Source organism: Falco punctatus (genome assembly GCF_963210335.1).
Source record: "Falco punctatus genome assembly, chromosome: 4".
Classification (NCBI taxonomy): domain Eukaryota; kingdom Metazoa; phylum Chordata; class Aves; order Falconiformes; family Falconidae; genus Falco; species Falco punctatus.
The window spans coordinates 59,247,541-59,265,444 of record NC_137583.1 but is presented as its reverse complement, the minus strand read 5'-3'; the positions used below and the strand labels follow the sequence as shown (position 1 = coordinate 59,265,444).

Genomic DNA, 17,904 nt, shown 5'->3' with positions numbered 1-17,904 from the left:
CCCCCTCCTGCCCCCCCATCACTTGCACACGCACAGCCTGAGCACACGCTATACTCTGAAGTGTCCCTCTAAGAAAATGACAGATAAAAAAAAAAAATATCCCTGAAAGTGCACGACAAAGAAGCTAAACCCCACTTTTGCAGTTTTACATCCATCTGCAGAGGGGCTGTTAAAAAGCCTTACCCCCTTCCTCCAGCAAGAAGGGGCCTCCGTCCCAGCATCCTGCCCCACACACACGTAAGGAACAAGTTACAGAACAAACCTCTATAGCCTTCAGCAAGAGGTACAGGCTGTTAAAAATAGCACAGTTTCAGCTTCCCCCTGCCAGCCTCCACAACACCGAGAAAGCAGACCTTGAACCCAGCCACACAGTACTTTCCTCCTGCCACTGGCTGGTGACTCAGTTGACAATTTTAGGAATGCACACCAAGAAGATTCAAGGAAAAAAAAAATCATACAAGAAACATAGAGCTATACAATGCAAAACTGTATTTGTTTGAAATTGAGGAAAATAAGCATTACCTGTTCTTGTTGTTGGGCTTGTTTCCCTGATGCATTTTGCTCCTTGGCTGTAGTCATGCTCACCTATTTGTGCCCACTGCAGTGGCAAACAGGATTTTACAGTGTGTGTGTGTGTGTGTGTGTAAGCTTGTCCGTGTGTTTTCAGACATACACGCACACACACACACACAAAGACTACAGGGATAAGGATGAGTAACTAGTCCATCACTTAATCACCAGCTGAGAAAATTCCCACCCCCACAAAAAGAAATAAATAAAAATGCAATGTAAAAAAGCACTAGTCTAGCTGTCTTCCCCCTTGAGCCTCTAAAATAAAAGCAGAAGCAGGAGCAGAGAGAAGGATGCTGTGGGGGCTTCTTCAATTAGCAACAGCCTCTGCAATCGTCACAGAAACAATGATAACTGCTTGGCAACGAGCAACTGGCAGCTCGGAGCGGGAGGCAGCGATGTGGTCCTCCTCGCTCCCCACCTCCACGGCGGCAGCCCGCGAGTTGCGCATGCACCGGCCGCCTCGTAGCACAATGTGCTGCTCGCTGGCGATGTGCAGAGCTAGAGCTCGGCAGTCATCTCCCCTCCTGCAGCCGTGGGAAAGGGACCGCAGGAACCCTGTGCTCGGGAATTAAATCCTGCCTTCCCTGCATTGCTAGCGATGGGAATCCCGTGGATGCGGAGTTTCTGGCAGACACACTCTTGTCTTCTCCCAGCTCGCAGAGGTTTCAGTGCCTGGGCAGTTCCCGGCTATGAGGGGAAGCTGTGCCAAGGGCAGCCTCTGCCCCGCGGTCAGGGCAGTCCTGGAGGATGCAGTGCGCGCTCCCAGGGCAGTCCTGGAGGATGCAGTGTGCGCTCCCAGGGAAGCAGGTGCCCAACGATGGGACACAGAAAGCACCAGCACTCCCCAGCGAGCTGCTTGACTCGCAGCCAAAGGGTGACATGTTCACCAAAGTAAACATGCCCCCATCCTCCCCCGGCCCCGTCCATGTCCCTGACGTGACGGGGGTCCCTTTGTGGTTGTGATACCGTGGCTGCCTCCTGCGCACTTGCAGCTGCCATGTAGGTCACGTTGCAGGGTGACACACCAGCGTGTGCTGCCTGCTCCACTCCACGCTGCTGTAGCTCCCTGCAGACTCCCTGTCATAATGGAGATCTCTCCAACACGATGGGGCTGTAAAACAAGCCTTCCTAGCCTGCTCGCCCACCTTGCTGGCGGCATGGGGTGACACGGGGTGTGCCTGAGCATGAGGCATAAAGCGAGAACCGCTCTCCAGTAACCCTCAGGGGACCTCACATAGTTGGGCAAAACTTTGAGCAGCGTGCAGGCTGCTCAGTATTTGCTCAGGACTGATGCAAGCCCTCACTCACCTCAACATCAGGCAACATCTACCTGCCACATTGGTGCTTTTTGCCTCCTCACCCCCTCCCCAGTGTACTGGGCTGGATCAAGCCTGGAGCTTGCCCCTGTGCTGTAGTGCTGTATAAAGCTAAATGTTTTCTCACTCACGTGATACTGGGCTCTCTACTGAGTCTGCAGATAACCAGCTAGGGAAAGGGAACATCAGAGCATTTTTCTGACAAGGAAGTGATTATGCTCCATTTGATCCTCAATTTTACAGCACAGATTAATTATACAAGGTCACATTCACCAGGAACACAACTCAACTCTGCTAGAGGTAACCTCTCCTTTATACCTGGGATAAATGTGACCCTTGGTTCATGGACACGATCAATGGCAGGCCAAGCTTTCCTACAGATTACCTACTAGGTACTACTCACACCTCCTAAGCATTTCTGCATTTTCACCATTACATCAGTTCACAGAGGCTACAACATAAAAGATCTGCAACACAGAATTGTGCTGGTAGGAAACTCAACAACCTTGCCTGGTCCCAGGCGCCAGGATCCAGGCAACTGCTCATTAAAAAAAAGTGAATAGCACCTCTCTAACAAGAAGCAATAATTTACATTTAAATTTAACAGCCTGTATCAACCTCTTGCTGGGTCATACTATGACATAGTCCTAGCTTACATTGCAATTTCATCTCTTTAGTCCCAATAGTTTTAGTCCCAATATTTTGTATATGTTTATAGTGAGGTTATTCTTGCTCATACATTTTTCCCCAGCCATCAGAGCAGAATTGCTTTCAAGGTCTTATATAAGTGGATCAGTTTGAATTTTACAATTGGCTTGGTCTATTTTTCTACCTGTTGTGGGTAGTAATGAAGGTTTGCTTTAATCCACACCTTTGCTGTTTTTCTTTCCAAGAGGAATTCAAACAAAATAAAACTGTATCTTGTGGGTTTTATACTTCCTTACAGTATATCCTGGAAATTTCTGCAAAACAGAACCCTTTCAGAACACAAACCATACACTGTGTCCCTGACCCCTCAGTAGGCGGGCAATCACTGGACTTCACTATTATTGAAAATAAATATATTTGTACCTGTCTATTTACTCTCACATGCTCTCTCCATGTGTATTCAGTTCTTTCACAGTTAACAATTTAAGACACACAGTTTTCACTAGTTTTCAGGAAATGGCCACTTTTCCTTACAATGTAGATTTTTCTCACTAAGCTTGTTGTTGGACACATAAGAAGTTGATTGTGCTAACTAGTCCAGCAGTTAGTTATGCAAACACCTATGGCTTAGCCTCATTACACAGGTGCATTACTGTTCTTGTTGCACCTGCCAACATTTTGGCACAGCTACCCCAGTGTTATTGAAATGCCTTGATCTCTCTGCCTGGCAGTACCTCTCTGTCACACCTGACCTGTGCAGGGGGTTTCATCCCCTCAGATGGCCCTAAGTGGCTGCTCACTGCCAGGAAGACATGCAAGCAAGGGATGGTCATGTTTTCCAGCTCTCTGCCACCATCCTTCCTTGATCAAAGGGGTTCAGAGGTTACCAAGCATCTCCTGGGGAGATGCTAGAGGAAGAAGCAGTGGCCATTGCCGTATCAGAAATAGTCATTACTAACCAACACAGAATAATCTGCTCGCATATTAGCAGGGCTGAGGCCATCCATCCTGACCTCTGTGCTGTTTTAGGGTACCAACTTAACTGCTTAGCTGAGTCATCGCTTATGAAAGATTAATACATCCATATCACAGGACAATAATCAGTTATCTACCAACCCTAGCAGCTGCCCAGGCAGGATTTACACAGACAGTCCCATTTAGGGCATTGTAGGAAGCACTGGCAGATAAGAACCCTAGAAATATGACCTTCCCATCCATCCCACCCCACAACACCCCAGCTGATCACAGGAATATAGGGAACACATGTTTCCTCCCTGCCAGGTTTGAAGATGCATCAGGGTTCATCCCCTACCACCCATCATTTGCAACAGGTTTGTCTTCAAGAGCTGCCTGGCCTATGTGAAGGGTCTACCTCCAGGCTTGCTCCTTGTTATATGAGCTGCACTCCCGTCATGATCATCCTCCATTACTCCATGTAGTCCACACCATACCACCACTGGGACAGCTCAGGAGCACTGCTATGAGCACAGACAGCTCTCCCTGTTAACCAAGATGCATGTTCAAAGTGCCAACTACAGCCATGTGAATGGCATCCCCACAGCTGACAGCAATTAGCTCCCCCAGCACCATGGCAGGACAGACAGTCATTTCCCTCCCATCGGGAGAGAAATCAGTGACAGGTGAAAGGAACTGTTCCCAGCTTCTCAACTCATCTTCACCCAGAGTGCTTGTTTCAACAAAATCATGCAGCACTGCAGTAAGATAAATTTTAATTACCTTGTAACAAATTAGTCACACATGTCCTAGAGCCTTTCCTGTTAGAAGGGAAGTGTTTCATTCTCCTGAGACTGGCAGGAACAGGATTGTGGTCTGGAATCATTCTCAAAACACTAATTGCAGTTATTGGAGAGCATCTCTACCACCAGCACAAAGCTCCCTCACTCTCAAAGATCATTGCAAACCTTGCACGTTGCAAATGGAAAATGACGCTGCAATGGCTCTGGAAGATTAGGTGGATTAAAAACTTCAAAAGTCGTTGCCATGAAGACCTATGAACTCTTAGGAACTAAAGCACAACAACCATTGTTTATGAGCACATATTACCTCAACGCATGCCAGGGAAAGAAGCGGTTATTGCTCCCAACATTTTTAAGTTGATCAGTGTGCTAAGACCATCCTTGATTCCACCCCTTCAGGTAGATAGAGGTCTCTGCTGTCTGCGGATGCAGGGCAGTCCCTTCATGGGAAGCAGCAGTGGGCTCTCAGAAGTCAGTGCGAAGCATTCGCATTCCCTCTGCCAGATCCAACGGCAGGCTGTGCTCACAGGGAGCCCTCCAGCTGCACGCATCTGTTCAATGGAGTATAGACTATGCAAGGGCAGTAATTAGTCTGCAGCAGCAGTGGATGCAGAACCCTTCTGCTCCTTTGAAACCTGGGGTTCTGGCTCTGCCACACTGGGCTATTTAGTCCCCCTTCATTACCACATCAAGGAAGTTGAAACCAGTGGGCAGACTGGGTAGAAATGAATTCTGCTTCATTAACTCTACCTTTGCAGAGTCTGCTGATGTTCTCCCTTCTCCAGGTAAAGGGCAGCTACATATCTGAAATTTTAATGGGTCTAAACCATTAGTAACTGGGATGTGGTAATGTGCTACCTCCAGCAGAACACACCACACAATCTCTGCTTGTACAGCCAGTCCCTCGGAGCTTCACACTCCCTACAGTTCCCATTGGTTTGGCTGGTTTGCTGCGTTCAGGGAGGACACACGGCCCAGGAAAGCATGTACTCTGGCAAGCTATGACAGCTGAAAAACCTGCTCACAGGTAGGTTACAAAGGAAAAGTCCTAAGGGCTACAGGTTTTTTAGGATGCAGCGTTATGGAGGTAGTAGATGTTAGTAAGGTAACTCAGGAAGAGTTATGATCCCGTGCTGTCTCTGCCAGCACAGACATCCACTATAAGAAAGGTGAGATGAGCCTGTAAAAACGTTGTAGCCATGGATTTCAGCATTCAGTCATTTGAAAGGTGACTGACGTAGCTTGGATCAAACAGGCCCACAGGATGCAAGGGCAACAGTGCTTCGTATACACTGGGCTGCTTTCCAAGATGGAGACAGCAGGGTGGGCACACAAGGCTGGCAGCTCCTCTAGCAACTATCTGAGAAAAAGGTCTACCTGACCCATGCTATTCTAAGAAGAGTGGCATACTTCCCAAAAGTTAAATCCATTAAATCTCCAAGTCTGATTTAATACATTTGCAACTGCCCTATAGCCCCACTATTCCAGCTTTCCTAGAAAATTTTGAAGAGGAACAGGAGGGAACTGTACAAAGCAGGCTGTCCACGGCACCATCATGGTCCTTCAGATGTGCCAAGGCATGCCGGTGACCAATTCGCTCTCCTGAGTCCCTGTGCCAACATCTCATCCACACAAAAAGCAATGGCAAAGCTCTTCTTCATGCTGCACCTCTATGGCCCAGATGCCACAAGTCAGAGGGATCTGTGCTCCTCCACTGCAGATCCTTCTAGAGGTCAAGCGCTCCTCATACAGGAGATGCCAGAGCAGAACAGATTGCTGTAAAACCACGAGGGCTGCATGCTTAAAAACTCTCATTACAGGAGTTTATGCTTTTAGATGCTGCAGAGGCAGCCAGACATCCTGGCTGTTCATTCTGGAGATTTCTGTTCTGTGTTCATCTGAATAAGCTTTGGAGAGGGAGAATTTAATTTTGTTTTGTTCTGAAAGCACGGTTTGTGCCCTGCCCTTCTCCAAGAATGTGACAACAGTAATATCACATTATTGCACAGCAATGACCCCAGTTGGAATTGGGAATTGGAAACACTTGGATGGTAGATCAGCTGATACCAGCCCTACTCCTACAGAGGCTGCAGAGCATCTCTGTTGCTTACACAGCATCCCCAGCACTGCTTCTCAACCTTGCTTCTATTAGAAGACCACAAGAACACTCATTGTTGTTCCAAATTAATCCCTATCTTTGGCAAGACTTCTCAGCTTGTCAAAGGCTATCACAGAAACAGTTTTATTATAAAGGGGGGAAAAGCTTTGGCCTTTAAGGATACGTATTAGCTAGCTTTATCTCGCACCAGCCCTGCTACTTTTGCCCCTCTCCAGCTGTCTCCAACATATTGGTTCTGCCCAGGGTTAGTCACGAGGGAATCTCTATGTCCAGACAAATTTTCAGAGGCTCCATTGAGGACCTCTGTGGCTTGGGGATCCACTCAGATGATTTTCCAGATTTCAAAGGTTCTGTGAACATGCTAGAGGCAATAATAGATTATGAATATAGTTACAGATAAAAATATAACACATTTCCATTGCCCATGACCAAGATCATTAAGAAAGCAATTTGGAGTGGTATTTTCATTTAACAGATCAAATCCAGTTTATTTAGTCAATGCTATTAATTAGTTATTTGCATGAATATCTGTTCCTACAGGGGATACACTTCAAAATATTCCTACAAGCTTGAGAACTGCTGTCTGAGACAGCAGGTACGTGCAGCAGAGGAGACAATGGGCATTGCAAGAATGACTTGTGGCTCTGCATAACTCTCTCATGGTGTAGCTACTATTTGTGCATTACTGAAGCATCACTAAGTTGCTTTTTTTTTTTTTTTTTCAACTTGAGCCTGAGAAGGTTGTTTAAAGTGATTATAAAAGTTTTATATGAAGCACTATATTCTGCCACTTCCTGTTTCTTGCTGCTGTTTCAAGATCCAGGACCCCACAGTTCATGGTAAACAAATAAGACAGCCGTGGGATGCAAGCTGTGAAGTCTGCTCGCTCATGCGCAGCTAGAGATATTTTGCATAGCACTTTCCTGCCTAAATTGGAGCATGACTCTGGGGAACACAGCAGGTACTTGTGCCCTTCTCACTTCTGGATTATGTATCCACTTTGGTTTGCTTACCCTAAAGATCAAGCATGTGTACTCATAGTCAGACTTTCCTATTTAAGTGGATTATATATTTTCAAAAACATTACTTTAGATCCACTGTGGGGTTATTTTTTGAGGCAGCATATATATTTTAATACATCATTCCGGTCTCAAAGGCACATGATTAGCAGTGCAATAGTTCTTTGGCACTGTGTTATCCCTGCAAGGAACACGGACCGTACCGTTGGCTTTTTTCTTCCCCTCTGCCTGTTCCTGCTGGTGTGACCTTGGCAGCTGTAATGCAACAGATGCCTCTTTCTCGCTTGTTTATCTGTGTGAGAGAGACTTCTGAGGCCCCAACTTCAGTGCCAGCTGTGAATCATCTCCAAATTGTTTTTTCAAAGTTTGCCTCTTCACAGTCTGGCTTAGTATTTCTGCTCCCTGCAATCTTTGGGATCAATCTTCACTGACATTTCCTCCCTTCTCTGATTATTTCTAGGTAGCTGAATTCCTTCCTCATTTTTAACTGTTGGAAGGATTTATTTCTTTGCTCCCTACTTCCCCCCTACCCCCACCCCTTTATTTAAATACAATGTTTTACAGAATAGCCATAATACATATTTTGTAACTCAACTATCCAGGTCAGAAAATGTAAAAGAGAACACCAGTGATGAGAAAACAGAGATAACAAAACATACACACCCCCACACCCCCAATCACTGTCAAACACAGAATCCCACCTTCATAACAGCTGCAAACATGTGAGGCTATTTAGCAGCCTACTGCTTGGGAAAGGGAGAGCCTCATCTTCATTTTTAGCTGCAACAGTGATTTATAGGACAAATAAATGATCTGCATATAAGATGATGACTGGTTTAAATGTAAATGCTGTGAAAGACTTCTTATGTAAGCACATACAATTGCCTGAGAGATCCTCGTACATAAAAGCCACAGCTGGAGCAAGTGGCTTTTTAAGCATTTGTTTTATGAAGTACACTTTTCATTGCAATGGTTGTTATTTTTCATTTACTTTTATATTAGCTTTAACCAAAAAAAAAAAAAAAAAGAAAAAAAGTACTTGAACTTATAACACGACCCATACACTTTCAATAGTGAGGTTATGCAAAATACTGTCACTATTAAATAGGTGCATATAATATACACTCATCTTAAAGCTGGCACATTTAGACGGAAGTTATACCACCACAACTGACGAGATCTCACAAGTGATGCAGGCATAAGGATCAAACGTCCTCAGTTTCGGAATGTATAACCTGACAGGTGGCTGCACTGGATCCTGTAGGCAGGGCAGGGCTGAGCCCAGCTTTACACAGTGCAGAGGATCTCCTCGGGACTGCTACCACCTCTAGCAAAGGGTGGGACCATGCGACCCTGATAAGCGGTGGTGAGCCACTGAACACCATGAGCCTCGTGATAACTTTCAAAAACGTCCCCAAGCAACAAACACCAAGACGGGTGTCAGCTCTGCCACCTGCACTGGGATTTGCACTGGAGTTTACTGTCTCCGCAAAATGCTTACTGGAGTTGGGTGGCTTGTGGTGGTCACCGCCCTCAGTGACTGCTGAGTGACGTGATGGCTGCAAGCGTTTGTATACTCGTGGTTTTTTTCTCAAGTGTTTCTAGATCTCTTCAAGTGAGATTTGTTATGGTAAATACAGGTTGCTGCATTCCTACTAGCTCCATGGTAGATAAGCCTTTCCACCAGCCAAAACAGCCTTTTCAGGAGTCTCAATAATGAAAACACTGCGGATGCTTGTCTTCTCTAAAAGAGGCACAAAAGGATTCAAGGCCCTTCCTGCCCGCTTCATTACTTTATTTTTGGAGAAGGCAACCCCAAAATATTTTCAGATTCCTGTACTCAAGTCTTTGAAGGTATAAGGAAGAGGCAGAAAACAACACTGAGGCATTATTCTACTTCCCTAGCTGGATGAAACATATGGTGCACAGATACATGTCACTTTGCCCACTCTCTGTGCCTCAGCACCTCCTCAGCATCCACCTCTCTGGGCTGGGGTCTTCCACAGTCCATGGCCCAAAGCAGAGGACAGCTAAAACTTGTCACCAGTATTTTGAATGCCCTCTAGTGGAAATGCTATTTATGGAAAATGGGCCAACTGGAAAAGCCTACCCGGAATCCCTAACACAGAGGTAATGGTATGTGTCCATTAAAAAAGAGAAAGAAGGGGATAAACAGACTTCTTACTAGTACAGCCTCAATAGTCTGCTTTCCTTGCGATGAAGCAAACAGAAACCAGAACAATGACTTGCTCTAATTTTTAAAAATTGACCGGCAGTCTTGATATGCCACTTGGAGCACCTTTGAGAGGTTTTGTTTTCAGCGAATGAGAGGTGTTCTTCGAAAGCAGGCTAGCACTATGGCTTTGTTTTAGCTGCCTCAGTGGGGTACTCCTCTGTTGAATTGAAACCAGGTCCCCAACTCACCTGAAACCAGACAACACAATAAAGAAAGTGGAAAACTTACTGCATGATGTGCTAACATATAAAATACATAGCTGCCAGAATACAAACTTAAATAGCATAAGTAATTTAATTAATGTAGCAGCAAGGTCCTGTTGCCATCCATTTATTTGATCTGCTTGTAACACAAAAGAATTGATGCCGAAGGGATGCGTAAGAGTTCTATATCCTACACATCTTACTGAGATCTCCTGGAGAACATTAGGGATCTGAGCACACCATAAGACCTCTAAAAGGGGATAAGAGATCCTTTACTTAGCATTATAAAGTTCATTAACTACAGAGACATAGCAGGTATTGAGCAAGGCCACCTTGGTCACTCAGGCAGAGATGGAGCAAGGGCAGCTTGCACAGCACCTGATGTGTGGCTAGCAGAGGCAGTGTGAAAGCCCTCACATCTCTACTTGAAATTACAAAGAGTGCCTCAACTTTGTCCCCACCTGTCAGTACTGGAAGCGAGAACAAGGCTTTAAAAGGCTGCAATTGCCAGCAGCACAAAAGCAACAGCAGCAGAGGTGGGATGGCCAAAAGGTACAGGGAGCATAAAATTCTCTTGCCAGGGTTCAAGACTACTCCCGGTGTCTTTGCATCTGATATGTTTGTTCCTTTGAGGTCTAACAGCCAGGCAGAGGAAGGGTGAAGCAGTAGAGTGGCAGTGATCTGGGTACATGTAATTGCCCTGGATGTCTAAGTGCTGCTGTAGGGTCTCAGGAGTAGTGCGCAGCATTCAGTAAGGGACTGAAGACTGCTTAACACATAGTGACTCAATATGACTTTGAGACCGTCCCACTGCAATTTGCAGAGCTTCATTCTTGTTTGTGAAAATGAATAAAATACATTACAGCCACGCCAAAACATTGCCCAGACGCTTACTGTGATATACTCAATCATACCTTCCACCACACAACCCAAATCAACAAACACATCCTTTCTATAGCACTCACTATAATGAGTTTGTCTCCAGTAACAGCTTTCACCGTATTATTGTTTGATACGATATCTGTGACCTTTTCATTTTACCGTATTCTGAAGACAAAGAAGAAATAATGACACAAACATTTCCAAGTAGCCTACAGCTGAATAAATGAGCATGTGTCTGAATCATTCCATTAAAAAAAAAAAAATAATCTGTGATTTCCCTTAGTTTAGAAAATAGCACAAGGATGGGAATTTGAGATATCTGGAGACTAATAGATAGTGCCATAACATTGCTAAGCAACTCCTACAAATCCTAGGAGCTAAAAAAAAAAAAAAAGCTATGCGAGAATGTGTATTTTTCCGCCAAAACATGTGTCCCTTAGGAAACCAGGCGAGTATGAAATTTGAGCTTGAGTGTGATAAAGTACCAGACAGAACTATATGGCTGTCACACATAACTAATACATGTCTCATATAACTCTCAAATTGCATGTAATTACATGGCAGTCCTGAGTTAACAGCTGGACTTGGTGATCTTAAAGGTCTTTTCCAACCTAAATGATACTATGATTCTATATGCAGTATGCCCATCATATAAAAAATCACATCACGTGTACATCACCGATACAAGTGGCACGTGATTGTCTATACATGCTGTAGTACAACAGCAAAGAGACAAAAGCTGAGCCCACTCCTGCTTCCAGCTGTCAGCCAAGCTTTCTGTTACCCCAGCCTAGGGCCTAGTTACAAGAGATGCAGAAGGACCTAAACCCCATTGGCTAAATGTCAGCAGTAGGAGGCAACAGCCGATCGATACCACGTCCTCAGATGACGCTTTCCCTTAAACAACGAGTTCTGAAACGCCCCGGGGTCATCGCCCAGCTCTGCCTGTGAAGTATCCGCACTGCAGCGTGCTGCATTTGGAAAGCTCACAGAGCATCACCTTCCTCCATGAACTCACGTTGGGAAAAAGTTGCAACACCCATCACTGCATGCTCTGCTGAGCAAATCAGACCGTATAAAACAAGAAGGGGCAGATTTTGTCACATCAGGGAACAATATCAGCCTGTTATTGCAAGTACTACCCAAAGACAGTCATTTGGACATGTTTTCCAGGGATAATGAGGCAGCTTGGGGCTCATATTTATTCACAGAATCAACAGTCTTTTAATTTCTATTGTTCTCCTCTATAGATTGAGCTTCTGCTGGTGTGGGAAGTGGCTGCAGAATGGGATATTTAGAGGCTTAAGCCACAAGAGCCTGGAATACTGGAAATAGAGGTTGGCCAGCGGGGGGAAAAAAAATCAATTCCATCCGCTTTATAAAGCAATCCAGAGCACTTCATAGTTGTTTAAACTACTTTTCACTTCATGTTGTAGTTTGGTGATATCAGAACAAGCAACAACTACTCTGAAAGGATTAATACAAGGAGAAGGCATAATAGATTGATGGGAAAAGTATACACATTCATGCTTGCCAGTAAATCTGAGCTCAGCATGAAAGGAAAAGTATTGTACAAAGCTTTAACTGACAGGGTTCTTCAGCAGTACTTCCCCTGATCCCTTTTCCCCTTCCAGTAGTCAAAGAAAAGTCAAAGTAAATGGGAAAATTCTAACCAACAGACCAGTCTTTTAATTATGTCCAGAAATGAAGTCAAGAGACAAGCTTTCCAAAACAGATTAATCTATTTTCAATGCTTTTTTCCCCTTCATAGATGACAGAGACAGGCTGCATGTGATTAAAATTACAAAAATAGCAGCACAGTCATTTACACTCTTGAAAGGATGCTTTCATTTGGTACTTTATTAAAACTGATTTCACTTCAAATAGTATTGGCAGCAGAATGACGTACACCTGATTCATTAGCTCATCTTACCAGCTAGGTACTAGGCTGAGACTGTTGGTTTACCTATGTGGTAGTAGTAGAAGGTAAACAAATATTCATTTATAATCCATCCAGCGTTGCATTTTAATGCTTTTTTTATCAACTGGCCTGTTAGGATGGTATGAATAGTAATACAAATCGACTCTTTTCTATCTCATTGCCAAATAAACTCTGCAGTATCATTTTCTTTGGTACTGATATATTCCTTAGCAACACACTTAGAGGATTCAAGCAGTCCCCTTAGAGAAACCTTTTTTAAAGATTTAATTTTCTCCCCAATAAGAGTATGGCATATTAACAGAGGTTAACACAAACACAGAATGTTAGAATAAACCCTTATGATACACGTAGACATCTGCTGAACCAGTAGAGCCCCCACTGTGTTGTGGAGCATGGTACCAGAATGCCTCTTCACCTTTGACTTTCTTCCATATGGAAAATGGGGCACTTAGTTTACCTGGGACAAATTCTTTTCTGGGAGACAGAAACTTAAGTATATTCATCAGATTTTGGACTGTAAATGAGGTTTAAATTTTTATAATCAAAGATACTTGATTGCTTTTAAAGGTTGATAGAGCTTCCATCCTGGCAAAATCCTATGCATCTTCTTCTCCCAGGCACTAAAGCTCCTTGACATTACTCTGGCTCTGCAAAGTGGCTATAAGTGGCTGTAAGTGCAATGCACATCAATTTTAAAGCCTCTTTACAGTCAGAGAAGTGCAATGCAGACACAGTATAAATGAAAATCCATTTTTTGTGCTGAAGTCAAAACCCGAAAGCATCTATTCATAAAGTAGTCTTGTAGTATAGTTGCATGCAATCAATCTAGTCAACATATTAGGAATTAATTGTAATGATACTAAATAAAAAAATAATTTTTTTTGTTTTAATTATTTGTATTACAGCAGCACCCAAGAGCTGCACAGCCCAGGGTTCCCTGTGCTATGGGTTAGAGCCGTTTCCAAAAGAAGAGACCCTGCTGAAAATAACTTACAGTCCCAAGAAGAACATTCTGCCTGCCATCTGCCCAGCATGCTGCTGTCTATTCCTAAAGAGACCATTTTTACTATTAGTGAGTTTCTCTGCCCACATAGGACAGACATTTCTTTTTCCAGTACTCACTTCTGAGGCACCCTGTTAAAAGACTCTTTCTGTGCGTGCAGCCTTGCATCTCTCCTCATCCTTTCATAGACTGTTTCAAAGCGCCCTTCCTAGATAACAAAAAGCTTGAATGGTTCACGTCAGCATTCAGTAGCTTCCATTGATGTTACACCGCCATTTGGGTTGAGCAAGGATTTAAAAGGTGCAGTCCCCTGCCCAGGTTCCCAGCCTCTGCCAGCCCTCCATTGGCAGCTGAGGTTTGATGCAGCCTCCGCTGAACTCAACATTGCGTTTCCACTTGCAGCGCTGGGCTTGGACACCAAGACCGCAGCCTTGCTGGGGGCCGGGACCTGGGCTTTACCCTGCAAGCTCAGAGGTACAGAAACATACAGCTCTGTGTTAGGTATCAGGAGGTAATTCAAAGTACAGGGCTTTTTTTTCCTTTTGCACAATGCACATCTAAAGAGTCATTCATGAATAAGACTCCTGATCCATACATAGTGGGACGTGATGGCTTATTTACAGTCCAGGATCCATTACAGCTAATATTGCACTATTTACACTCATCTGCCATAAATCTAATACTGTTGTTATGGCTGTCCTGTTTAATGTACTCTAGGAATGCTCTTCAAGGCAGTATCAATTACATTTGCAAATAAACGTATGCTTTGGGTTAAACAAAGTGAAAACATTCTTCCTCTGAGAAATTTAGTACTTTGCATCTGCATCTATTCCAAGTGAATCTTGTGTTTTATTCAATTAAGTACCACAGAAGATTACAATGATCCAGAAAACATTAAATGAAAACATCGATTCTACAGTAATAACATTGGATGAGCCATGAACTGCTACCAATAACATAATCAAGATGCATCAAACTCGATTACAACTTGAAAATAGTCCTTTAATTTCACAGTAATTATTTAATGTTATTTTCAACTCGACTCTTTGGCCACTGACATTTACACAAAGCTGTCTCTAATTTAAAGGCTGATATTTTGTGACCTCAGTCGAGACACCTGGCTCATAAACTACCAGGTAGCATGGATCTTCTAGAATAATACATGTTCTCATCCTCTTCAACATTGCTATTTGCAAGACTAGACTGTGCAGGCACATCAAGCCAGACACTTTGCACCAAACCCAGATACTCATATTTCTTCGTATTTTGCAACCCTGCAGGTCCCTGATGATGGTCTGGATTGGCCAGTCTAAGCCTTACTGAACTCGGGAAAGGTTTCAAAGGGAATGTCTTTAAACTTCTTTCCCTTCTGTATTAAAAAACCAACCATCCCAAAACTTGATGAAAGCCCAGACCCAGAGGTTTGAAAATGAGGTACAGGATGAAAGAACTTCCAGCCTCACCCATTGCACCATCATGGACATTTGATATAACAAGAACTTTTTGCAATATAGTGTCACATAATGAGCGTGACTTGACCAGACATCATTCCAGCCTCAGTACGATGGTTAAGAAGGCAGTACCGATTCTCATTAGATCCATAGCACAGCTCTTAAAATGTCACTTTTCCCTTACATATCAGGAGTCTTTCCAGCAGCCTTGCTTATAATTATGTTTATTATCAGTATCAATTTCCATTTCACCATTCACCTCAGAGGAACAGCAGCCGCCTTTCAACATTTACAAGGCAAGCCAACAATAATTGCTTTACCCGCTACAGCAGCACAGTCAGTGCTGGGGTGAAGCGAGGCAGCTCTTCCCAAATCACAACAAACCCTAATGACAAGTCAGTCAGCAACTAAGGAATAGCACTGGCCCATTTTTTCCAGGATTTCCTTCAGCTATTGGTCTTTTACTCAGGACTAAAATACATTTGCAAATAGGGAAAGTACTTATGATAAAGGATAGTGTGGACAGGCATGTTTGGAGAGGATGCTAGAAGGCGTGACTAAATCTTCAGGAATGAACGATGTACAGAGATTTCTTTAAACGCCTCACTCAGTGAGGCATGTGAGAAGCCCAAATTCCATTAAAAAGAAGAAAACAATCAATTCCTGGCCCTCCTGAAGACAGGGTAATGCTTGACTTCATTAACACAAAAAGTGCAAAACCCAGAAGAGAGATAAAAAGGCTCGAAAATACATTCATTTTTAAAACGCCAATATCCTTTTTCTTTATTTTAAATGCTGATACTCTTTTTCTTTTCTTGTTAGTATGGATTATTTCTTTTTAAACATTCAGGTCTGACAGTACAGCAGCTTGTCCACCCAAACATTTAGCAAACTTGACAATACTTAGCTCTAATAACTTCAAAGCCTGAGAAAGCACAGGAACATCATCATTTCATGCATCAGATCTGTTTAAGAACAGATACAAAGTACTGCTCACAAGCCATAACAGAAACAATATTGTCCCAGCAATAAAACCATGGAGTGGAAAAATCACAGAAATATTACCCATTTTCATGTTTCATGAAAAAAACAATCAAAAGCGAACAAGATTTTGGTCATGCTGCTTTCACTGGAGAAAATCCAAAGGAAAAATAACGGTTTAACACAAAGTAATGAAATTATACATTTTCTCCTCAGCTTGAAGGCTGCCTGACAAAAAATGAATTTAAGCTCATTTTCAATATGTAAAAGTTAAAGTGTTTTTTTTGGTTTTGTAGTTAGTTTTGCTATTATCTGCGATACAGCAATACTAAACTGAGTGAGTGCATCAATCTGTCAAATATTGCAATAAAACTGGAGCCTCTAAGTACATCCACCTTACAGGTGAGACCATTTCTAAATGAAAGATATCTTTGCATCAGCAGGCAAGATAAAAGCACAAAACACATTACGCTGGATCAAACCAATGATCGGTTTAGCTCCTATTATGACAGCCAGAATCAGCCAAAGTGCAAAAAGACTTTCAGAAACCTGCTTAAAGGCATGAAGTTTCTGTTCTTGAGAGATATTAATATTCCTTCCAAAAGCCCTTTTTATACATTTCTAAACTTTACACTTATGAGTGTTTTTTATTCATGTAAACACAGAAGCACAGAGAAGACCTGACTAGAAAGCAGAAATGGGTGAATTAATTGTGCAGAAAGCATAATTAATTCCAGAAAACGACAAAAACCAGGAAAGATGCTGTGCTTCCAGCTTAGCTTTTTATCTTTATCCCTAATACTTAAAATTTGACTTAAGTCATGGAGTTTGACTACCCCTCCTAAAGTGTGCTACTGCTAACCAGAACAGCAGCAGCATTCTTAGTTTTGATACAAGTTTCCATACTCTTCCCAAACCTGGAAGAATACTTCTTTCGGCACCTTCTGGTAGCAACAAGCTGTGAGTGAAAATAATGTCCTTGTATTCAGTTTGAACTCAAACATTGGATGTGTCAGGCTTTCCACTTCTTCAAAAGCTTTTGGTTTCCCTTCTCCAGATCATGCCTTGCAGCAGAACTTCAGGTATATGGGGAAATACTGGGGGGAAGTGGGTAAGAAGGAAAACTATTTAACAGGAGTCTTGGTGGTATAATCTCATTACTCTGTTCTCTGCTACCCTGGTTTCCTCTCTCTATCTTCTGGTGTATCTGTTCAACAACGACCATAGCCGGTTGTCCATCTACATCTGAAGAGGGGGAAAAGATGTCCTGATAATAGGTTTTATCCCATCTCCTTGCTTTGCCCTCTTCTACAGTGAGAGAAAAGGGCTTCAGACTTGCAGGTGCCTTGGCCCTATGCCCCACACACATCCCCTCCCTCCCCTCCCCTCCGGTTATTTTGTACATTCCCAGTCAGAAACACACGTCCTGTTGCCTGACTGCTGAATGACTGTTTAGCTTTATTTGCTCAACCACCCACTCCTCCTATACAGGACGCCGTTTGTTTGTTTCTGCCCAGCTCCTTCAGACCTCAGCACCTCTCAAACACTCACCCAGATCCCCCATCCCAGGACCTTCCTATCCCCCAGCCATGCCACAGGTCCATTTACTGCATCCCTCTTCTGCAGCCACCCTCCGTGCCCCAGGCTCCCTCACCACCCTAGGGACAGAGAGCAGTAGGGCAGAGCTCCCCTCTCCGCAGTGTCCTCAGCTCCTCATCCACAACTTCTCATTCTCCTCATGCACGGGGTAAAATTGGGGATGCGAACTCGTGGC

General features: G+C 43.6%; 1 protein-coding gene across 4 annotated transcripts in view; it reads right to left on the bottom strand.

Moving 5' to 3' along the window:
- DPP6 (dipeptidyl peptidase like 6) overlaps positions 1-17,904 on the bottom strand; it is a 571,473-nt gene that overhangs the window by 263,521 nt on the left and 290,048 nt on the right. Inside the window, exon 1 of one of the 4 annotated variants that reach the window (XM_080383698.1) lies at positions 523-17,904. This exon is cut by the window's right edge and continues 29,897 nt beyond it. The exons of the other annotated variants lie outside the window; for them this stretch is intronic. Coding sequence (XP_080239824.1) covers positions 523-579 — 57 coding nt within the window. The 5' untranslated portion in view covers positions 580-17,904. The remainder of the gene's footprint in view (positions 1-522) is intronic. 4 annotated transcript variants of the gene reach the window in all.